This window comes from Salvelinus fontinalis, chromosome 4 (genome assembly GCF_029448725.1).
Source record: "Salvelinus fontinalis isolate EN_2023a chromosome 4, ASM2944872v1, whole genome shotgun sequence".
Taxonomy (NCBI): domain Eukaryota; kingdom Metazoa; phylum Chordata; class Actinopteri; order Salmoniformes; family Salmonidae; genus Salvelinus; species Salvelinus fontinalis.
Window position 1 is genome coordinate 3,485,661 of NC_074668.1, and position 21,810 is coordinate 3,507,470.

General features: G+C 45.2%; 1 protein-coding gene across 4 annotated transcripts in view; it reads right to left on the reverse strand.

Moving 5' to 3' along the window:
- Positions 1–21,810, reverse strand: part of bmp2k (BMP2 inducible kinase) — a 74,934-nt gene that overhangs the window by 16,459 nt on the left and 36,665 nt on the right. For 3 of the 4 annotated variants that reach the window (XM_055918611.1, XM_055918609.1, XM_055918612.1), the window contains 9 exons: positions 20,793–20,935; positions 18,765–18,886; positions 17,459–17,540; positions 16,371–16,503; positions 8,822–8,925; positions 5,226–5,305; positions 4,900–5,078; positions 1,693–1,826; positions 1,321–1,488 (listed from right to left, as the gene is read on the reverse strand). In XM_055918611.1, the coding sequence (XP_055774586.1) occupies positions 1,321–1,488; positions 1,693–1,826; positions 4,900–5,078; positions 5,226–5,305; positions 8,822–8,925; positions 16,371–16,503; positions 17,459–17,540; positions 18,765–18,886; positions 20,793–20,935 (1,145 nt within the window). Of the gene's footprint in view, positions 1–1,320; positions 1,489–1,692; positions 1,827–4,899; positions 5,079–5,225; positions 5,306–8,821; positions 8,926–16,370; positions 16,504–17,458; positions 17,541–17,903; positions 18,734–18,764; positions 18,887–20,792; positions 20,936–21,810 lie in introns of those variants that run through there. The other variant, XM_055918613.1, reaches the window with a different exon arrangement.

The window sequence follows — 21,810 nt, forward strand, 5'->3', positions numbered from 1 at the left end:
ATGTTGTGTTGCTACCATGTTGTGTTGCTACCATGTTGTGCTGCTACCATGTTGTGCTGCTACCATGTTGTGCTGCTACCATGTTGTGCTGCTACCATGTTGTGCTGCTACCATGTTGTGTTGCTACCATGTTGTGCTGCTACCATGTTGTGCTGCTACCATGTTGTGCTGCTACCATGTTGTGTTGCTACCATGTTGTGTTGCTACCATGCTGTGTTGCTACCATGCTGTGTTGCTACCATGTTGTGTTGCTACCATGTTGTGTTGCTACCATGTTGTGTTGCTACCATGTTGTGCTGCTACCATGTTGTGTTGCTACCATGTTGTGTTGCTACCATGTTGTGTTGCTACCATGTTTCGTGCTGCTACCATGTTGTGTTGCTACCATGTTTCGTGCTGCTACCATGTTTCGTGCTGCTACCATGTTTCGTGCTGCTACCATGTTGTGCTGCTACCATGTTGTGTTGCTACCATGTTGTGTTGCTACCATGTTGTGCTGCTACCATGTTGTGCTGCTACCATGTTGTGTTGCTACCATGCTGTGTTGCTACCATGTTGTGCTGCTACCATGTTGTGTTGCTACCATGTTGTGCTGCTACCATGTTGTGCTGCTACCATGTTGTGCTGCTACCATGTTGTGTTTCTGCCTTGCTATGTTGTGGTCTTTAGGTCTCTCTTTATGTAGTGTTGTGTTGTCTCTCTTGTTGTGATGTGTGTTTTGTCTTATATTTATATGTTATTTATTTTTAATCCCAGGCCCCCGTCCTCGCAGGAGGTCTTTTGCCTTTTGGTAGGCCGTCATTGTAAATAAGAATGCGTTCTTAACTGACTTGCCTAGTTAAATCAAATATAAAAAATTTAAAAAGTTGGTTGCCAAATGCCATATAAAATCCACAGAAGAATGAACGAGGAGAGAACTGAACACTAAGTTCCCTCTTATCTGTGGATTAATTGGTTGGGAATAGAGATCAAAACGATTTTGACTTTTAAAAAAATAGGCCAAAATACTACAAAGGTACAGCAACAACAAAATAAAAACGAAGCGCATTTCAGGTAAAATAAACAGCCCAATGTTTATCTCCCAGCACAAATTAGCTAGCAACAGCAAACCAGCTAAAATGTCCATGAATGTTTGTTTCGACATGTTCCCCAAACGAATACAGTTGGTTTAGGTATTTTAACCTGCGTGTCATGAATGTCTATGGTGGAGATAGACCATCAACATGGAGGCAGTTTGATCAGCATTTAAAAGTTGAGAAGAGCACAAAAAAGGGGAATTTCCTTTATAAAGCCAAATTGGACAACGGACATGGCTCTTACCATGGCTGTGTAGTGGGCCTGTTGTTGCTGGTTCATGGGCTGCATCGTCATCGGTTGTTGGAGCAGGGCCTGCTGCTGGAGCTGGACTGACTGCTGCTGTTGGAGCTGCTGCTGTTGGAGCTGGACTGACTGCTGCTGCTGGACCGACTGCTGAAGGGCCTGCTGGTACTGTTAAAGGGTACAGAGATCGTTTAGATTTCTCCTGTTGATTTCTAGATATTGATAGATCATGTGGCTCTCTGTGTACAGTTCAGGACAACCCAGTACAGCCCATATCACCTTGCAGGGCGGTGTTAGTAGTAGTGGTGGGTGGAATAAGCGTCAGGCACTGTTTTTTTTTGCTACGGTGTCATTTGTGTGACTCAGTAGTACCTGAAGGAGCTGCTGTGGATGGACGGGGTGAAGCTGATCTTGTTGTTGCAGACGCAGGTCTCCAGGCTGCAGCTGCTGGAGGACCCTGTTGGCTGTCTGTGGAGCCACCGGCTGCCCGTTCCCTGGCGTAGTTGCTGTGATAAGCGGAGAGATATTTTATTGTCCATTTTGGTGAAAAACTGAAATTTGTCTCCTTTTGTTGGTCGACCTAGCGCCGCAAAGACTCCTGGTGCCAGAAGCTTACTTTAAAATGCCCGTGCAGCGATGACTGTAAATCAAATGTTTATTGGTCGAGTACATATTTGCAGATGTTACCGTAGGAGCAACGAAATGCTTGTGTTTCTAGCTCCGACAGTAATACCAGGCTAAATGCTTGTGTTTCTAGCTCCGACAGTAATACCAGGCTAAATGCTTGTGTCTCTAGCTCCGACAGTAATACCAGGCTAAATGCTTGTGTTTCTAGCTCCGACAGTAATACCAGGCTAAATGCTTGTGTCTCTAGCTCCGACAGTAATACCAGGCTAAATGCTTGTGTCTCTAGCTCCGACAGTAATACCAGGCTAAATGCTTGTGTCTCTCTAGCTCCGACAGTAATACCAGGCTAAATGCTTGTGTCTCTAGCTCCGACAGTAATACCAGGCTAAATGCGTGTGTTTCTAGCTCCGACAGTAATACCAGGCTAAATGCTTGTGTTTCTAGCTCCGACAGTAATACCAGGCTAAATGCTTGTGTTTCTAGCTCCGACAGTAATACCAGGCTAAATGCTTGTGTTTATAGCTCCGACAGTAATACCAGGCTAAATGCTTGTGTTTCTAGCTCCGACAGTAATACCAGGCTAAATGCTTGTGTTTCTAGCTCCGACAGTAATACCAGGCTAAATGCGTGTGTCTCTAGCTCCGACAGTGATACCAGGATAAATGCTTGTGTCTCTAGCTCCGAAAGTGATACCAGGCTAAATGCTTGTGTCTCTAGCTCCGACAGTGATACCAGGCTAAATGCTTGTGTCTCTAGCTCCGACAGTAATACCAGGCTAAATGCTTGTTTCTCTAGCTCCGACAGTAATACCAGGCTAAATGCTTGTGTTTCTTGCTCCGACAGTAATACCAGGCTAAATGCTTGTGTCTCTAGCTCCGACAGTAATACCAGGCTAAATGCTTGTGTCTCTAGCTCCGACAGTAATACCAGGCTAAAGGCTTGTGTCTCTAGCTCCGACAGTAATACCAGGCTAAATGCTTGTGTCTCTAGCTCCGACAGTAATACCAGGCTAAATGCTTGTGTCTCTAGCTCCGACAGTAATACCAGGCTAAATGCTTGTGTCTCTAGCTCCGACAGTAATACCAGGCTAAATGCTTGTGTCTCTAGCTCCGACAGTAATACCAGGCTAAATGCTTGTGTCTCTAGCTCCGACAGTAATACCAGGCTAAATGCGTGTGTCTCTAGCTCCGACAGTAATACCAGGCTAAATGCTTGTGTCTCTAGCTCCGACAGTAATACCAGGCTAAATGCTTGTGTCTCTAGCTCCGACAGTAATACCAGGCTAAAGGCTTGTGTCTCTAGCTCCGACAGTAATACCAGGCTAAAGGCTTGTGTCTCTAGCTCCGACAGTAATACCAGGCTAAATGCTTGTGTTTCTAGCTCCGACAGTAATACCATCTTCTTCTTCACCACGCTGTCGGTGTGGAGGGACCATCTTCTTCTTCACCACGCTGTCGGTGTGGAGGGACCATCTTCTTCTTCACCACGCTGTCGGTGTGTAGGGACCATCTTCTTCATCACGCTGTCGGTGTGGACGGACCATCTTCTTTATCACACTGTCGGTGTGGACGGACCATCTTCTTCACCACGCTGTCGGTGTGGAGGGACCATCTTCTTCTTCACCACGCTGTCGGTGTGTAGGGACCATCTTCTTCATCACGCTGTCGGTGTGGACGGACCATCTTCTTTATCACACTGTCGGTGTGGACGGACCATCTTCTTCACCACGCTGTCGGTGTGGAGGGACCATCTTCTTCATCACGCTGTCGGTGTGGACGGACCATCTTCTTTATCACACTGTCGGTGTGGACGGACCATCTTCACCACGCTGTCGGTGTGGAGGGACCATCTTCTTTATCACACTGTCGGTGTGGACGGACCATCTTCACCACGCTGTCGGTGTGGACGGACCATCTTCTTCACCACGCTGTCGGTGTGCAGGGACCATCTTCTTCACCACACTGTCGGTGTGGACGGACCATCTTCTTCACCACGCTGTCGGTGTGGACGGACCATCTTCTTCACCACGCTGTCGGTGTGGACGGACCATCTTCTTCACCACACTGTCGGTGTGGACGGACCATCTTCTTCACCACACTGTCGGTGTGGAGGGACCACCTTCTTCACCACGCTGTCGGTGTGGAGGGACCATCTTCTTCACCACACTGTCGGTGTGGAGGGACCATCTTCTTCACCACGCTGTCGGTGTGGAGGGACCATCTTCTTCACCACACTGTCGGTGTGGAGGGACCATTTCAGGATGCCTGTGATGTGCACGCTGAGGAACTTGAAGCTTTCGACCCTCTCCGCTGCGGTCCCGTCGATGTGGATGGGGGTGCTCCATCTGCTGTCTTCGTAGTCCAATCAGCTCCTTTGTTTTGTTGACGTTGAGAGAGAGAGGTTATTTCCCTGGTACCACTGCGCCAGGGCCCTCACCTCCTCCCTGTTGACTGTCTCGTCATTGTTGGTAATCAGGGCCTACTACTGTTGTGTCATCTGCAAATGGTTGAGTTCTTGGGTACAGGAACAATGGCGGACATCTTGAAGCAAGCGGGAACAGACTGGGATATGGAGAGATTGAATATGTCCGTAAACACTCCAGCCAGCTGGTCTGAGCATGCTCTGAGGACGAGGCTTGGGATGCCCATCTGGGCCGGCAAGGGTAAACACGCTTAAATGACTTACTCCCGTCGGGCCACAGAGAACGAAAGCACAAAGTCCTCTTCAGTGTCGATGTTGATTTCCTCGAAGCGGCAAAATAATGGTGTTTAGCTCATCCGGGAAGCGTAAGCTCGAGGGACCAGGAGGCTTTGCAAGGCTATTGTCAACCCCCCCACCAAAGCAAATGCACACGGTGCGATGCCCATGGGGGGAAGCCACTTAGGGGTTCAGTGCCTTGCTCAAGGGCACAAGGGGAAGATAAACACACACGCACAGTAATTGAGCGCTCACCTTTCTGCCCATTGCTGACAGGTAGAGAAGGCTGAGCCGTAGGTGTGACGACGGGCGTGGCAGCGACTGGGGTGACCGCTGTGTTGGCTACAGGGACGGGAAGCACATAACTGTTTGCTGCTTTGGGTCTCTGTCTCGGAGTGATTGAAGTTGCCGTCGGACCCACGGACTCTGTGATTCTGGAACGGTGGGAAACCAGAAGACCGCTTAAGTTGGAAAACTTTATGATTTCTCTTTAATATAACCTAGATTTATTCATTCTCCTTGAGATTAAATCCCTTTTGCTAGAGACGCATTACAGAATATCGATAAACACAGTGACGTACCTGGCTTTCGTCATACTCTTCCGAGCAGCGAATTCGCTGGCTGTGAGCGGCTCAGGAAGTGATGTGGGGAGAGGAGAGTTCTGTAGGAGACAACATGATGTTAGACAACTACCATGTCAACCTAACTAACCTCAGGGAGCATTGTGGGGAGAGCTCTGCAGAGGGACAGATACAACCATGAGTGTTGCTGGACAAAAATCACACACACGAAAAAGTATGTGAACCCTTTGGAATTTCCTGCATTTCTGCATAAATTGGTCCTAAAATTTGATCTGATCTTCATCTAAGTCACAAATAATAATAAATACAATTTGTGTTATTCGTTTTCTTGACTATATTGAATACATCATTTAACATTTCACAGTGTAGGTTGGAAAAAGTACGTGAACCCCTAGGCTAATGACTAATCCAATTAGCTAATTGTGAGTCAGGAGTCAGCTGACCTGGAGTCCAACCAATGAGACGACATTGGAGATGTTGATTAGAAAAACGGTCACAAAATGTGAGTTTGCTGTTCACAAGAAGCATTGCCTGATGTGAACCATGCCTTGAAGAAAAGACATCTCAAAATACCTAAGATTAAGAATGGTTGACTTGCATAAAGCAGGAAATGGTTATAAAAGTATCTCTAAAAGCCTTTGATGTTCATCAGTCCCCGGTAAGACAAATTGTCTATAAATGGAGAAAGTTCAGCACTGTTGCTACTCTCCCCAGGAGTGGCCGTCCTGCAAAGATGACTGCAAGAACACAGAGCAGAACGCTCAATGAGGTTAAGAAGAATCCTAGAGTACCAGCTAAAGACTTACAGAAATCTCTGGAACAAGCTAACATCTCTGCTAAAGAGTCTACGATACGTAAAACACTAAACAAGAATGGTGTTCATGGGAGGACACCACGGAAGAAGCCACTGCTGTCCACCAAAAACATTGCTGCACGTCTGAGGTTTGCAAAAGAGCACCTGGATGTTCCTCAGCACTACTGGCAAAATATTCTGTGGACAGATGAAACTAAAGTTGAGTTGTTTGGAAGGAACACAACACTATGTGTAGAGAAAAAAAGGCACAGCACACCAACATCAAAACCTCATCCCAACTATAAAGTCTGGTGGACGGAGCATCATGGTTTGGGGCTGCTTTGCTGCCTCAGGGCCTGGACAGCTTGCTATAAAATCGACAGATTTCCCAAGTTAATCAAGACATTTTGCAGGAGAATGTAAGGCTATCTGTCCGCCAATTGAAGCTCAACAGAAGTTGGGTGATGCAACAGGACAACGACCCAAAACACAGAAGTCAACAACAGAATGGCTTCAACAGAAGCAAATACACCTTCTGGAGTCCTGACCTCAACCCGATTTGCGATGCTGTGGTATGACCTCGAGAGCAGTTCACACCAGACATCAAGAATATTGCTGAACTGAGACAGTTTTGTAAAGAGGAATGGTCCAAAATTCCTCCTGACCGTTGTGCAGGTCTGATCCGCAACTACAGAAAATGTTTGGTTGAGGTTATTGCTGCCAAAGGAGGGTCAACCAGTTATTAAATCCAAGGGTTCACATCCTTTTCCAACCCTGCACTGTGAATGTTTACACGGTGTGTTCAATAAAAGACATGAAAATGTATAATTGTCTGTTATTAGTTTAAGCAGACTGTCTATTGTTGTGATGAAGATCAGATCAAATTTGATGACAAATCTATGCAGAAATCCAGGTAATTCCAAAGGGTTCACACACACATATTTCAGTCAGTCATAAAAGTCTTGATTCATATAAGTATTTTGTATGTTTATGGGATAGAGAGCGATGGAGGTGAAAGGTAGGATAGAGAGAGATGCTGAAAGAGCAGTGGGGCAGGAATCGAAGCCATGCTGGCAGCTGTACATTTTTAAATATGCTCCAGAAGTGGTTCACGACACCAAACCACAATGCTCCCTCCACCATACTTTACAGTTGGGGTGAGGTTTTGATGTTGTGTCCTAGGGACACCAAACAAGGCCACGACGTATTCTACACTCTCTACACACTGATCTTCATATCACTTAGTACGCACACTACCGTTCAAAAGTTTGGGGTCCATTAAAATAACATCAAATTGGTCAGAAATACAGTGTAGACATTGTTAATGTTGTAAATGATTATTGTAGCTGGAAACAGCTGATTTTTAATGGAATATCTACATAGGTGTACATAGGCCCATTATCAGCAACCATCACTTCTGTGTTCCAATGGCAAGTTGTGTTAGCTAATCCAAGTTTATCATTTTAAAAAGGCCAATTGATCATTAGAAAACCCTTTTGCAATTAGGTTAGTGCAGCTGAAAACTGTTGTTCTGATTAAAGAAGCAATAAAACTGGTCTTCTTTAGACTAGTTGAGTATCTGGAGCATCAGCATTTGTGGGTTTGATAACAGGCTCAAAATGGCCAGAAACAAAGACCTGTCTTCTGGAACTCGTCAGTCTATTCTTGTTCCGAGAAATTAAGGCTATTCCATGTGAGAAATTGCTAAGAAACTGAAGATCTCGTACAACGCTGTGTACTACTCCCTTCACAGAACAGCGCAAACTGGCTCTAACCAGAATAGAAAGAGGAGTGGGAGCCTCCGGTGCACAACTGAGCAAGAGGACAAGTACATTAGAGTGTCTAGTTTGAGATACAGACGTCTCACAAGTCCTTAACCGGCAGCTTCATTAAATAGTACCCGCAAAACACCAGTCTCAACATCAACAGTGAAGAAGCGACTCAGGGATGCTGGCCTTCTAGGCAGAGTTGCAATGAAAAAGCCATATCTCTCAAGACTGGCCAATAAAAAGAAAATATTTTAAAAAATGGGCAAAAGAACACAGACAGAGGAAGATTTGAATAAAGTGTTATGGACAGACGAATCTAAGTTTGAGGTGTTCGGATCACAAAGAATAACATTCGTGAGACGCAGAAAAAACGAAAAGATGCTGGAGGAGTGCTTGATTCCATCTGTCAAGCATGATGGAGGCAATGTGATGGTCTGGGGGTGCTTTGGTGCTGGTAAAGTGAGAGATTTGTACAGGGTAAAAGAGATCTTGAAGGAGGAAGGCTATCACTCCATTTTGCAACGCCATGCCATACCCTGAGGACGGTACTTAATTGGAGCCAATTTCCTCCTACAACAGGACAATGACCCAAAGCACAGCTCCGAACTATGCAAGAACTATTTAGGGAAGAAGCAGTCAGCTGGTATTCTGTCTATAATGGAGTGGCCAGCACAGTCACCGGATCTCAACCCTATTGAGCTGTTGTGGGAGCAGCTTGACCGTATGGTACGTAAGAAGAGCCCATCAAGCCAATCCAACTTGTGGGAGGTGCTTCAGGAAGCATGGGGGTGACATCTCTTCAGATTACCTCAACAAATTGACAACTAGAACGGCAAAGGTCTGCAAAGGCTGTAAGTGCTGCAAATGGAGGATTCTTTGACGAAAGGAACATTTCAATTAAAAAAAAATCTGTATTTATAAACCTTGTCAATGTCTTGACTATATTTCCTATTCAGTTTGCAACTAATTTCAAGTATGTTTTCATAGAAAACAACGGCAGTGTACTACATCTTTCACAACGAACAGAGACTTACAAAGAGATTTGGCACCGGACACTCCTTCCCCGCTAACTTGAAGGCAAAGTAGGAGACTTGATAGATATCTGGTCTCTTATCATGGTCAGGCTCAAGCATATATCCTGGAGAAGACATGGGAGAAGAGGGGACATATCGTTTACTATAGCCTGGAGAAGAGGGGACATATAGTTTACTATAGTCTGGAGGGGACATATAGTTTACTATAGCCTGGAGGGGACATATAGTTTACTATAGTCTGGAGAAGAGGGGACATATAGTTTACTATAGCCTGGAGAAGAGGGGACATATAGTTTACTATAACCTGGAGTAGAGGGGACATATAGTTTACTATAGTCTGGAGAAGAGGTGGGAGAAGAGGGGACATATAGTTTACTATAGCCTGGAGAAGAGGGGACATATAGTTTACTATAGCCTGGAGAAGAGGGGACATATAGTTTACTATAGCCTGGAGAAGAGGGGACATATAGTTTACTATAGCCTGGAGAAGAGGGGACATATAGTTTACTATAGCCTGGAGAAGAGGGGACATATAGTTTACTATAGCCTGGAGAAGAGGGGACATATAGTTTACTATAGCCTGGAGAAGAGGGGACATATAGTTTACTATAGTCTGGAGAAGAGGGGACATATAGTTTACTATAGTCTGGAGAAGAGGGGACATATAGTTTACTATAGTCTGGAGAAGAGGGGACATATAGTTTACTATAGCCAAGAGAAGAGGGGACATATAGTTTACTATAGCCTGGAGAAGAGGGGACATATAGTTTACTATAGCCTGGAGAAGAGGGGACATATAGTTTACTATAGCCTGGAGAAGAGGGGACATATAGTTTACTATAGTCTGGAGAAGAGGGGACATATAGTTTACTATAGTCTGGAGAAGAGGGGACATATAGTTTACTATAGCCAAGAGAAGAGGGGACATATAGTTTACTATAGCCTGGAGAAGAGGGGACATATAGTTTACTATAGTCTGGAGAAGAGGTGGGAGAAGAGGGGGCATATAGTTTACTATAGCCTGGAGGGGACATATAGTTTACTATAGCCTGGAGTAGAGGGGACATATAGTTTACTATAGTCTGGAGAAGAGGTGGGAGAAGAGGGGACATATAGTTTACTATAGCCTGGAGGGGACATATAGTTTACTATAGCCTGGAGAAGAGGGGACATATAGTTGACTATAGTCTGGAGAAGAGGGGACATATAGTTTACTATAGCCTGGAGAAGAGGGGACATATAGTTTACTATAGTCTGGAGAAGAGGGGACATATAGTTTACTATAGCCTGGAGGGACATATAGTTTACTATAGTCTGGAGTAGAGGGGACATATAGTTTACTATAGCCTGGAGTAGAGGGGACATATAGTTTACTATAGCCTGGAGAAGAGGGGACATATAGTTTACTATAGTCTGGAGAAGAGGGGACATATAGTTTACTATAGCCTGGAGGGACATATAGTTTACTATAGTCTGGAGTAGAGGGGACATATAGTTTACTATAGCCTGGAGGGACATATAGTTTACTATAGCCTGGAGTAGAGGGGACATATAGTTTACTATAGTCTGGAGGGGACATATAGTTTACTATAGTCTGGAGGGGACATATAGTTTACTATAGTCTGGAGGGGACATATAGTTTACTATAGCCTGGAGGGGACATATAGTTTACTATAGCCTGGAGAAGAGGGGACATATAGTTTACTATAGCCTGGAGAAGAGGGGACATATAGTTTACTATAGCCTGGAGAAGAGGGGACATATAGTTTACTATAGTCTGGAGGGGACATATAGTTTACTATAGTCTGGAGAAGAGGGGACATATAGTTTACTATAGCCTGGAGAAGAGGGGACATATAGTTTACTATAGCCTGGAGAAGAGGGGACATATAGTTTACTATAGCCTGGAGAAGAGGGGACATATAGTTTACTATAGCCTGGAGAAGAGGGGACATATAGTTTACTATAGCCTGGAGAAGAGGGGATATATAGTTTACTATAGCCTGGAGAAGAGGGGACATATAGTTTACTATAGCCTGGAGAAGAGGGGATATATAGTTTACTATAGCCTGGAGAAGAGGGGATATATAGTTTACTATAGCCTGGAGAAGAGGGGACATATAGTTTACTATAGCCTGGAGAAGAGGGGATATATAGTTTACTATAGCCTGGAGAAGAGGGGACATATAGTTTACTATAGCCTGGAGAAAAGGGGATATATAGTTTACTATAGCCTGGAGAAGAGGGGATATATAGTTTACTATAGCCTGGAGAAGAGGGGACATATAGTTTACTATAGCCTGGAGGGGACATATAGTTTACTATAGCCTGGAGTAGAGGGGACATATAGTTTACTATAGCCTGGAGAAGAGGGGACATATAGTTTACTATAGCCTGGAGAAGAGGGGATATATAGTTTACTATAGCCTGGAGAAGAGGGGACATATAGTTTACTATAGCCTGGAGGGGACATATAGTTTACTATAGCCTGGAGTAGAGGGGACATATAGTTTACTATAGTCTGGAGAAGAGGTGGGAGAAGAGGGGACATATAGTTTACTATAGCCTGGAGAAGAGGGGACATATAGTTTACTATAGCCTGGAGAAGAGGGGACATATAGTTTACTATAGCCTGGAGAAGAGGGGACATATAGTTTACTATAGCCTGGAGAAGAGGGGACATATAGTTTACTATAGCCTGGAGAAGAGGGGACATATAGTTTACTATAGCCTGGAGAAGAGGGGACATATAGTTTACTATAGTCTGGAGAAGAGGGGACATATAGTTTACTATAGTCTGGAGAAGAGGGGACATATAGTTTACTATAGTCTGGAGAAGAGGGGACATATAGTTTACTATAGCCAAGAGAAGAGGGGACATATAGTTTACTATAGCCTGGAGAAGAGGGGACATATAGTTTACTATAGCCTGGAGAAGAGGGGACATATAGTTTACTATAGCCTGGAGAAGAGGGGACATATAGTTTACTATAGTCTGGAGAAGAGGGGACATATAGTTTACTATAGTCTGGAGAAGAGGGGACATATAGTTTACTATAGCCAAGAGAAGAGGGGACATATAGTTTACTATAGCCTGGAGAAGAGGGGACATATAGTTTACTATAGTCTGGAGAAGAGGTGGGAGAAGAGGGGGCATATAGTTTACTATAGCCTGGAGGGGACATATAGTTTACTATAGCCTGGAGTAGAGGGGACATATAGTTTACTATAGTCTGGAGAAGAGGTGGGAGAAGAGGGGACATATAGTTTACTATAGCCTGGAGGGGACATATAGTTTACTATAGCCTGGAGAAGAGGGGACATATAGTTGACTATAGTCTGGAGAAGAGGGGACATATAGTTTACTATAGCCTGGAGGGGACATATAGTTTACTATAGTCTGGAGAAGAGGGGACATATAGTTTACTATAGTCTGGAGAAGAGGGGACATATAGTTTACTATAGTCTGGAGAAGAGGGGACATATAGTTTACTATAGCCTGGAGGGGACATATAGTTTACTATAGTCTGGAGAAGAGGGGACATATAGTTTACTATAGCCTGGAGAAGAGGGGACATATAGTTTACTATAGTCTGGAGAAGAGGGGACATATAGTTTACTATAGCCTGGAGGGACATATAGTTTACTATAGTCTGGAGTAGAGGGGACATATAGTTTACTATAGCCTGGAGGGACATATAGTTTACTATAGCCTGGAGTAGAGGGGACATATAGTTTACTATAGTCTGGAGGGGACATATAGTTTACTATAGTCTGGAGAAGAGGGGACATATAGTTTACTATAGCCTGGAGAAGAGGGGACATATAGTTTACTATAGCCTGGAGAAGAGGGGACATATAGTTTACTATAGCCTGGAGAAGAGGGGACATATAGTTTACTATAGCCTGGAGAAGAGGGGACATATAGTTTACTATAGCCTGGAGAAGAGGGGACATATAGTTTACTATAGCCTGGAGAAGAGGGGATATATAGTTTACTATAGCCTGGAGAAGAGGGGACATATAGTTTACTATAGCCTGGAGAAGAGGGGATATATAGTTTACTATAGCCTGGAGAAGAGGGGATATATAGTTTACTATAGCCTGGAGAAGAGGGGACATATAGTTTACTATAGCCTGGAGAAGAGGGGATATATAGTTTACTATAGCCTGGAGAAGAGGGGACATATAGTTTACTATAGCCTGGAGAAAAGGGGATATATAGTTTACTATAGCCTGGAGAAGAGGGGATATATAGTTTACTATAGCCTGGAGAAGAGGGGACATATAGTTTACTATAGCCTGGAGGGGACATATAGTTTACTATAGCCTGGAGTAGAGGGGACATATAGTTTACTATAGCCTGGAGAAGAGGGGACATATAGTTTACTATAGCCTGGAGAAGAGGGGATATATAGTTTACTATAGCCTGGAGAAGAGGGGACATATAGTTTACTATAGCCTGGAGGGGACATATAGTTTACTATAGCCTGGAGTAGAGGGGACATATAGTTTACTATAGTCTGGAGAAGAGGTGGGAGAAGAGGGGACATATAGTTTACTATAGACTGGAGAAGAGGGGATATATAGTTTACTATAGCCTGGAGAAGAGGGGACATATAGTTTACTATAGCCTGGAGGGGACATATAGTTTACTATAGCCTGGAGGGGACATATAGTTTACTATAGCCTGGAGGGGACATATAGTTTACTATAGTCAGGAGAAGAGGGGACATATAGTTTACTATAGTCTGGAGAAGAGGGGACATATAGTTTAATATAGCCTGGAGAAGAGGGGACATATAGTTTACTATAGCCTGGAGAAGAGGGGACATATAGTTTACTATAGCCTGGAGAAGAGGGGACATATAGTTTACTATAGCCTGGAGAAGAGGGGACATATAGTTTACTATAGTCTGGAGGGGACATATAGTTTACTATAGCCTGGAGGGGACATATAGTTTACTATAGCCTGGAGAAGAGGGGACATATAGTTTACTATAGCCTGGAGAAGAGGGGACATATAGTTTACTATAGCCTGGAGAAGAGGGGACATATTGTTTACTATAGCCTGGAAAAGAGGGGGGAGAAGAGGGGACATATAGTTTACTATAGCCTGGAGAAGAGGGGACATATAGTTTACTATAGCCTGGAGGGGACATATAGTTTACTATAGCCTGGAGAAGAGGGGACATATAGTTTACTATAGCCTGGAGGGACATATAGTTTACTATAGCCTGGAGAGGACATATAGTTTACTATAGCCTGGAGAGGACATATAGTTTACTATAGCCTGGAGAGGACATATAGTTTACTATAGCCTGGAGGGGACATATAGTTTACTATAGCCTGGAGAAGAGGGGACATATAGTTTACTATAGCCTGGAGTAGAGGGGACATATAGTTTACTATAGCCTGGAGTAGAGGGGACATATAGTTTACTATAGTCTGGAGGGGACATATAGTTTACTATAGCCTGGAGGGGACATATAGTTTACTATAGCCTGGAGTAGAGGGGACATATAGTTTACTATAGCCTGGAGGGGACATATAGTTTACTATAGTCTGGAGAAGAGGGGACATATAGTTTACTATAGTCTGGAGAAGAGGGGACATATAGTTTACTATAGCCTGGAGGGGACATATAGTTTACTATAGTCTGGAGAAGAGGGGACATATAGTTTACTATAGTCTGGAGAAGAGGGGACATATAGTTTACTATAGTCTGGAGAAGAGGGGACATATAGTTTACTATAGCCTGGAGAAGAGGGGACATATAGTTTACTATAGCCTGGAGAAGAGGGGACATATAGTTTACTATAGCCTGGAGGGGACATATAGTTTACTATAGCCTGGAGGGGACATATAGTTTACTATAGTCTGGAGAAGAGAGGACATATAGTTTACTATAGTCTGGAGAAGAGAGGACATATAGTTTACTATAGTCTGGAGAAGAGGGGACATATAGTTTACTATAGCCTGGAGGGGACATATAGTTTACTATAGCCTGGAGAAGAGGGGACATATAGTTTACTATAGTCTGGAGGGGACATATAGTTTACTATAGCCTGGAAAATAGGGGACATATAGTTTACTATAGTCTGGAGGGGACATATAGTTTACTATAGCCTGGAGGGGACATATAGTTTACTATAGCCTGGAGGGGACATATAGTTTACTATAGCCTGGAGGGGACATATAGTTTACTATAGCCTGGAGGGGACATATAGTTTACTATAGTCTGGAGGGGACATATAGTTTACTATAGTCTGGAGGGGACATATAGTTTACTATAGCCTGGAGGGACATATAGTTTACTATAGCCTGGAGGGACATATAGTTTACTATAGCCTGGAGTAGAGGGGACATATAGTTTACTATAGCCTGGAGAAGAGGGGACATATAGTTTACTATAGCCTGGAAAAGAGGGGGGAGAAGAGGGGACATATAGTTTACTATAGCCTGGAGAAGAGGGGACATATAGTTTACTATAGCCTGGAGGGGACATATAGTTTACTATAGCCTGGAGAAGAGGGGACATATAGTTTACTATAGCCTGGAGGGACATATAGTTTACTATAGCCTGGAGGGACATATAGTTTACTATAGCCTGGAGGGACATATAGTTTACTATAGTCTGGAGAAGAGGGGACATATAGTTTACTATAGTCTGGAGAAGAGGGGACATATAGTTTACTATAGCCAAGAGAAGAGGGGACATATAGTTTACTATAGCCTGGAGAAGAGGGGACATATAGTTTACTATAGCCTGGAGGGGACATATAGTTTACTATAGCCTGGAGGGGACATATAGTTTACTATAGCCTGGAGGGACATATAGTTTACTATAGCCTGGAGGGGACATATAGTTTACTATAGCCTGGAGGGGACATATAGTTTACTATAGTCTGGAGAAGAGGGGACATATAGTTTACTATAGTCTGGAGAAGAGGGGACATATAGTTTACTATAGCCTGGAGGGGACATATAGTTTACTATAGCCTGGAGGGGACATATAGTTTACTATAGCCTGGAGGGGACATATAGTTTACTATAGCCTGGAGGGGACATATAGTTTACTATAGTCTGGAGGGGACATATAGTTTACTATAGTCTGGAGGGGACATATAGTTTACTATAGCTTGGAGGGGACATATAGTTTACTATAGTCTGGAGGGGACATATAGTTTACTATAGCCTGGAAAATAGGGGACGTTTATACTATCACAATCAAACCAGAGAAGGCCTGTACATTTTACATTGGTTACAGAGTGAATTGTAAAGTGTTTGAAATAGATCACTACCTCTGTATGATGCAATATCCCCCACGGTACAACATTTCACCACAAGGTGGAGCTATTGGCTAATACTTGTACTAAAGGCCTACAGTGGGCTGAACTATAGTCTGACGGCCAATGAAAAATGGGACAGTTACATGTTTACACATCAGAAAAACAAATCACGTGACAATGGTCAACGTGGTTTAATTCATTATTATACTGATTGCCAGCTTTGTGGTTCGTGTGGTGCTGAGGAACAAGGTACTTACTGATCAAGCAGTGCAACTTGGAGGAGAACTTGGAATTGTCGGGAACGATAAAGTTTCCGTCACATATGGCGACTTGACTCTCTCCGAACGGGAGCGAGAAGAAACACAGCTTGTACAACAAGCAACCAAGAGCCTGAAACACAGAAACAGAGAAACACAGCTTGTACAACAAGCAGCCAAGAGCCTGAAACACAGCTGGTACAACAAGCAACCAAGAGCCTGAAACACAGCTTGTACAACAAGCAACCAAGAGCCTGAAACACAGCTGGTACAACAAGCAACCAAGAGCCTGAAACACAGCTTGTACAACAAGCAACCAAGAGCCTGAAACACAGCTTGTACAACAAGCAACCAAGAGCCTGAAACACAGCTTGTACAACAAGCAACCAAGAGCCTGAAACACAGCTGGTACAACAAGCAACCAAGAGTAAGGTGACCATTTTTGACAAAGTAAGACATCTTAAAAACAGTATATTTCTAATCTTCTCCTTGTCGTGAAGTGCTAACATGGAATATGAGTTGATATACGTGAGTCAAAATGTCTAAAGGCAGAGCTAAGCCAAGCAGGAGGCATACCGGCCTGGACCAAACTACACACACTAAGTTCTTCTGTTGCTGACTGGCTAGTCCACACACAAATCTACACCCACCCCCAGGTTTCCGTACACACACCCACCCCCAGGTTTCCGTACACACACCCACCCCCAGGTTTCCGTACACACACCCACCCCCAGGTTTCCGTACACACACCCACCCCCAGGTTTCCGTACACACACCCACCCCCAGGTTTCCGTACACACACCCACCCCCAGGTTTCCGTACACACACCCACCCCCAGGTTTCCGTACACACACCCACCCCCAGGTTTCCGTAGACACACCCACCCCCAGGTTTCCGTACACACACCCACCCCCAGGTTTCCGTACACACACCCACCCCCAGGTTTCCGTACACACACCCACCCCCAGGTTTCCGTACACACCCCCAGGTTTCCGTACACACACCCACCCCCAGGTGTCCGTACACACCCCCAGGTTTCCGTACACACCCCCAGGTTTCCGTACACACCCCCAGAGCTCTAAACTCACCCATATATCAGCCTTGGTGGTAATGGGCTTCCCTGCGTACACGTTGACCATCTCTGGAGCTCGATATGACAGGGTCGTGTACCTACACACAGGAAGTGGTCAAGGTAAAAGGTTATTTATGCAGTTATGGTATGTTAGAGTGGTAAACCACTACTGCTGAGAAGGATGGCACCCTACGTAGTGCACTACTGCTGAGAAGGATGGCACCCTACGTAGTGCACTACTGCTGAGTACAATTAAGCAATAAGGCACGAGGGGGTGTGGTATATGGCCAATATACCACGGCTAAGGGCTGTTCTTAGACACGACGCAACGCAGAGTGCCTGGATACAGTCCTTAGCCGTGGTATATTGGCAACATACCACAAACCCCCAAGGTGCCTTATTGCTTTTATAAACGGGTTACCAATGTAATTAGAGCAGTAAAAACAAATGTTTTGTCATACCTGTGGTACACGGTCTGATATACCACGGCTGTCAGCCAATCAGCATTCAGCGCTCGACCCACCAAGTTTATAAAAAGCAAAAGATTAACTTGTTGGTCCACCGGTCACTGTGGCAGGAAGTTATATAAAATCTACCAGCCACTCAGATTTGTTTACCAGCCAAAATATTTTGTTGCCACTAATATTACACCAACAAAATGAATGAGCATGTTTTGTAATGTTTTTCTAAAACAAAATGTATTACTAGCAAGAAGTAAATGTGGTATATTGCTTAATTACATTTTTCGTGACTTGAATATTTTAAACAAACAAAAAAAAAAAATCACACATTGTCACCTGCCCCTTTAAGGGCGGGAGGTTACCGTGGTAACATTGTGCCTGTGAGTCTCTGAACAGCAGCAGTGTCGTCGCTCTCTTCACTAGCGGTTGAACCTCAAACATTAAAAAATCAACCTGGCGTGTGAACAAAACAACGTAAACTAGACCAAGAAACACGAGGACAAAGCCTCACTTCAGTCCACTTTCCTTCCCAGTAAACTAGACCAAGAAACACGAGGACAAAGCCTCACTTCAGTCCACTTTCCTTTCCAGTAAACTAGACCGACATGTATGTTGCCTGTGCACAGCGCTTCTAAAAACTAATCCTTCACTCCGGCCCTCCACCCCGGCCCCCCCAACCAGGCAGGAAGGTGTTCTTAATGTTTTGTACACTCCTAACTGGAACTAAAGCAAATAGAGGGGATCCGTGGGACAGTTCACATGACGTGAAATGGGGTGCGCTCTAGCTACGCAGGCACATGTAAGACAATCACCTGGGTTCACACACACGTCACCCCCCCCCCCCCCCCCCCCCACACTCACTTCCTGATTTCGTCCTCCACAGCGGTCACTCCGTCTTTATGTGGAAGCAGCACTTTGAGAGAAGCACTTCCAAAATCACACAGAACATAACTCCCATTATCACTCAGGAGGATGTTCTCTACCTGGAGGAGAGACAGAGGAGAGATCCACACAGAGAGGGGAGACCCACACACACAGAGAGGGGAGACCCACACACACAGAGAGGGGAGAGGGGGAGAGATATAAATATTATTGTCAGCATGACTGAAGGTGTGCTTTATGCTCTAGGATATAACATTGTCCTGGTGAAGTAGCTGCATTTCCCCAGAAGCTGGCCAGTAAAAAGCCAGTTTATTCACCGGCCGTGGACAGACTGGCCAATAGAGAACGAGCTTATTCACCGGCCGTGGACAGACTGGCCAATAGAGAACGAGCTTATTCACCGGCCGTGAACAGGCTGGCCAATAGAGAACGAGCTTATTCACCGGCCGTGGACAGGCTGGCCAATAGAGAACGAGCTTATTCACCGGCCGTGGACAGACTGGCCAATAGAGAACGAGCTTATTCACCGGCCGTGGACAGGCTGGCCAATAGAGAACGAGCTTATTCACCGGCCGTGGACAAGCTGGCCAATAGAGAACGAGCTTATTCACCGGCCGTGGACAGACTGGCCAATAGAGAACGAGCTTATTCACCGGCCGTGGACAAGCTGGCCAATAGAGAACGAGCTTATTCACCGGCCGTGGACAGACTGGCCAATAGAGAACGAGCTTATTCACCGGCCGTGGACAGGCTGGCCAATAGAGAACGAGCTTATTCGAGACTGAAGGTCTGCTAAATGACTTAAATGTAAATGTAAATGAAGGAATTCACAAAATGGGACAAACACCAAATTGAGACTGTATGTAGAATTATGCAAAAATATCCTCCGTGTACAACGTAAAACACCAAATGCATGCAGAGCAGAATTAGGCCGATACCCGCTAATTATCAAAATCCAGGTAAAGAGACGTTAAATTCTACAACCCCCTAATAGGAAGTGATTCCCAAACCTTCCATAACAAAGCCATCACCTACAGAGAGATGAACCTGGAGAAGAGTCCCCTAAGCAAGCTGGTCCTGGGGCTCTGTTCACAAACACAAAGAGACCCCACAGAGCCCCAGGACAGCGACACAATTAGACCCAACCAAATCATGAGCAAACAAAAAGATAATTACTTGACACATTGGAAAGAAATTACCAAAAAAAATTGTAAACTAGAATGCTTTTTGGCCCTAAACAGAGAGTATACAGTGGCAGAATACTTGACCACTGTGACTGACCCAAACTCAAGGAAAGCTTTAACTATGTACAGACTCAGTGAGCATAGCCTTGCTATTGAGAAAGGCCGCCATAGGCAGCCTGTCTTCTCTTGAGCCAGGGCTATGTGCTCACTGCCCACAAAATGAAGTGCAAACTGAGCTGCACTTCCGAACCTCCTGCCAAATGTATGACCATATTAGCGACACATATTTCCCTCAGATTACACAGACAAAAATAATTAATAAAACATTTTTTGTTGTTGATAAACTCCCATATCTACTGGGTGAAATACCACAGTGACATCACAGCAGCAAGATGTGTGACCTTTTGCCACAAGAAAAGGTCAACTAGTGAAGAATAAACCCCATTGTAAATACAACCTATATTTATGTTTATTTATTTTCCCTGTTGTACTATTTGTTTCTCTATTTCGCTTGCTTTTAGAAGAGACAGAGACAGAGAGAGACAGAGACAGAGAGAGCCAAAGACAGAGAGAGACAGAGAGAGACAGCTCAGAGTAGATGACAGCTCAGAGTCTGGTGTCAGTCCACAGTGCTAAGACAGCCGAGGATAGCAAGACGGAGGAGGAGGAGATTAGGAGGAGGAAATCACAGACTCCAGGGTGACAACAGTACAGGAGGAAAGGGGTGAAGGAGGAAGGACAGGAGGAAAGGGGTGAAGGAGGAAGGACAGGAGGAAAGAGGTGACGGATGAGGACAGGAGGAAGAGATGGGTAATTCCCTTACCTTCAGGTCCCTGTGTATGACCGGGGTCCTACACTGATGCAGCCTGGCCACAGCCTCACAGGTATCAGTGAAGATGGTCAACACCTCTGGCTCCGTAAACCCAATATGGAGACGCTGATTCATCTGCTTCACTACCTGACCAGCTGGGGAGGGTGGAGGGAGAGAGGAGGGCGAGCGAATGGGAGAGAGGAGCGTGAGGGAGGAAATGAGGAGAGAGGAGCGAGAGGAAGGGAGGAGCGAGAGGAAGGGAGGAGCGAGAGAGAGAGAGGAGCGAGAGAGAGAGAGAGGAGCGAGAGAGAGGAGCAAGAGAGAGAGAGAGGAGCGAGAGAGCGAGAGAGAGGAGCGAGAGAGCGAGAGGAAGGGAGGAGCGAGAGGAAGGGAGGAGCGAGAGAGAGAGAGAGAGGAGCGAGAGAGAGAGAGAGAGGAGCGAGAGAGAGAGAGAGAGAGGAGCGAGAGAGAGAGAGAGAGAGGAGCGAGAGAGAGAGAGAGAGGAGCGAGAGAGAGAGAGAGAGGAGCGAGAGAGAGAGAGAGAGGAGCGAGAGAGAGAGAGAGAGAGAGAGGAGCAAGAGAGAGAGAGAGAGAGAGAGGAGCGAGAGAGAGAGGAGCGAGAGAGCGAGAGGAAGGAGGAGCGAGAGGAAGGGAGGAGCGAGAGGAAGGGAGGAGCGAGAGGAAGGGAGGAGCGAGAGGAAGGGAGGAGCGAGAGGAAGGGAGGAGCGAGAGGAAGGGAGGAGCGAGAGAGAGAGAGAGAGGAGCGAGAGAGAGAGAGAGAGAGAGGAGGGCGAGCGAATGGGAGAGAGGAGCGTGAGGGAGGAAATGAGGAGAGAGGAGCGAGAGGAAGGGAGGAGCGAGAGGAAGGGAGGAGCGAGAGGAAGGGAGGAGCGAGAGAGAGAGAGAGAGGAGCGAGAGAGAGAGAGAGAGAGAGAGAGAGAGAGAGAGAGAGGAGCAAGAGAGAGAGGAGCGAGAGAGAGAGAGAGAGAGGAGCGAGAGAGAGAGAGAGAGAGGAGCGAGAGAGAGAGGA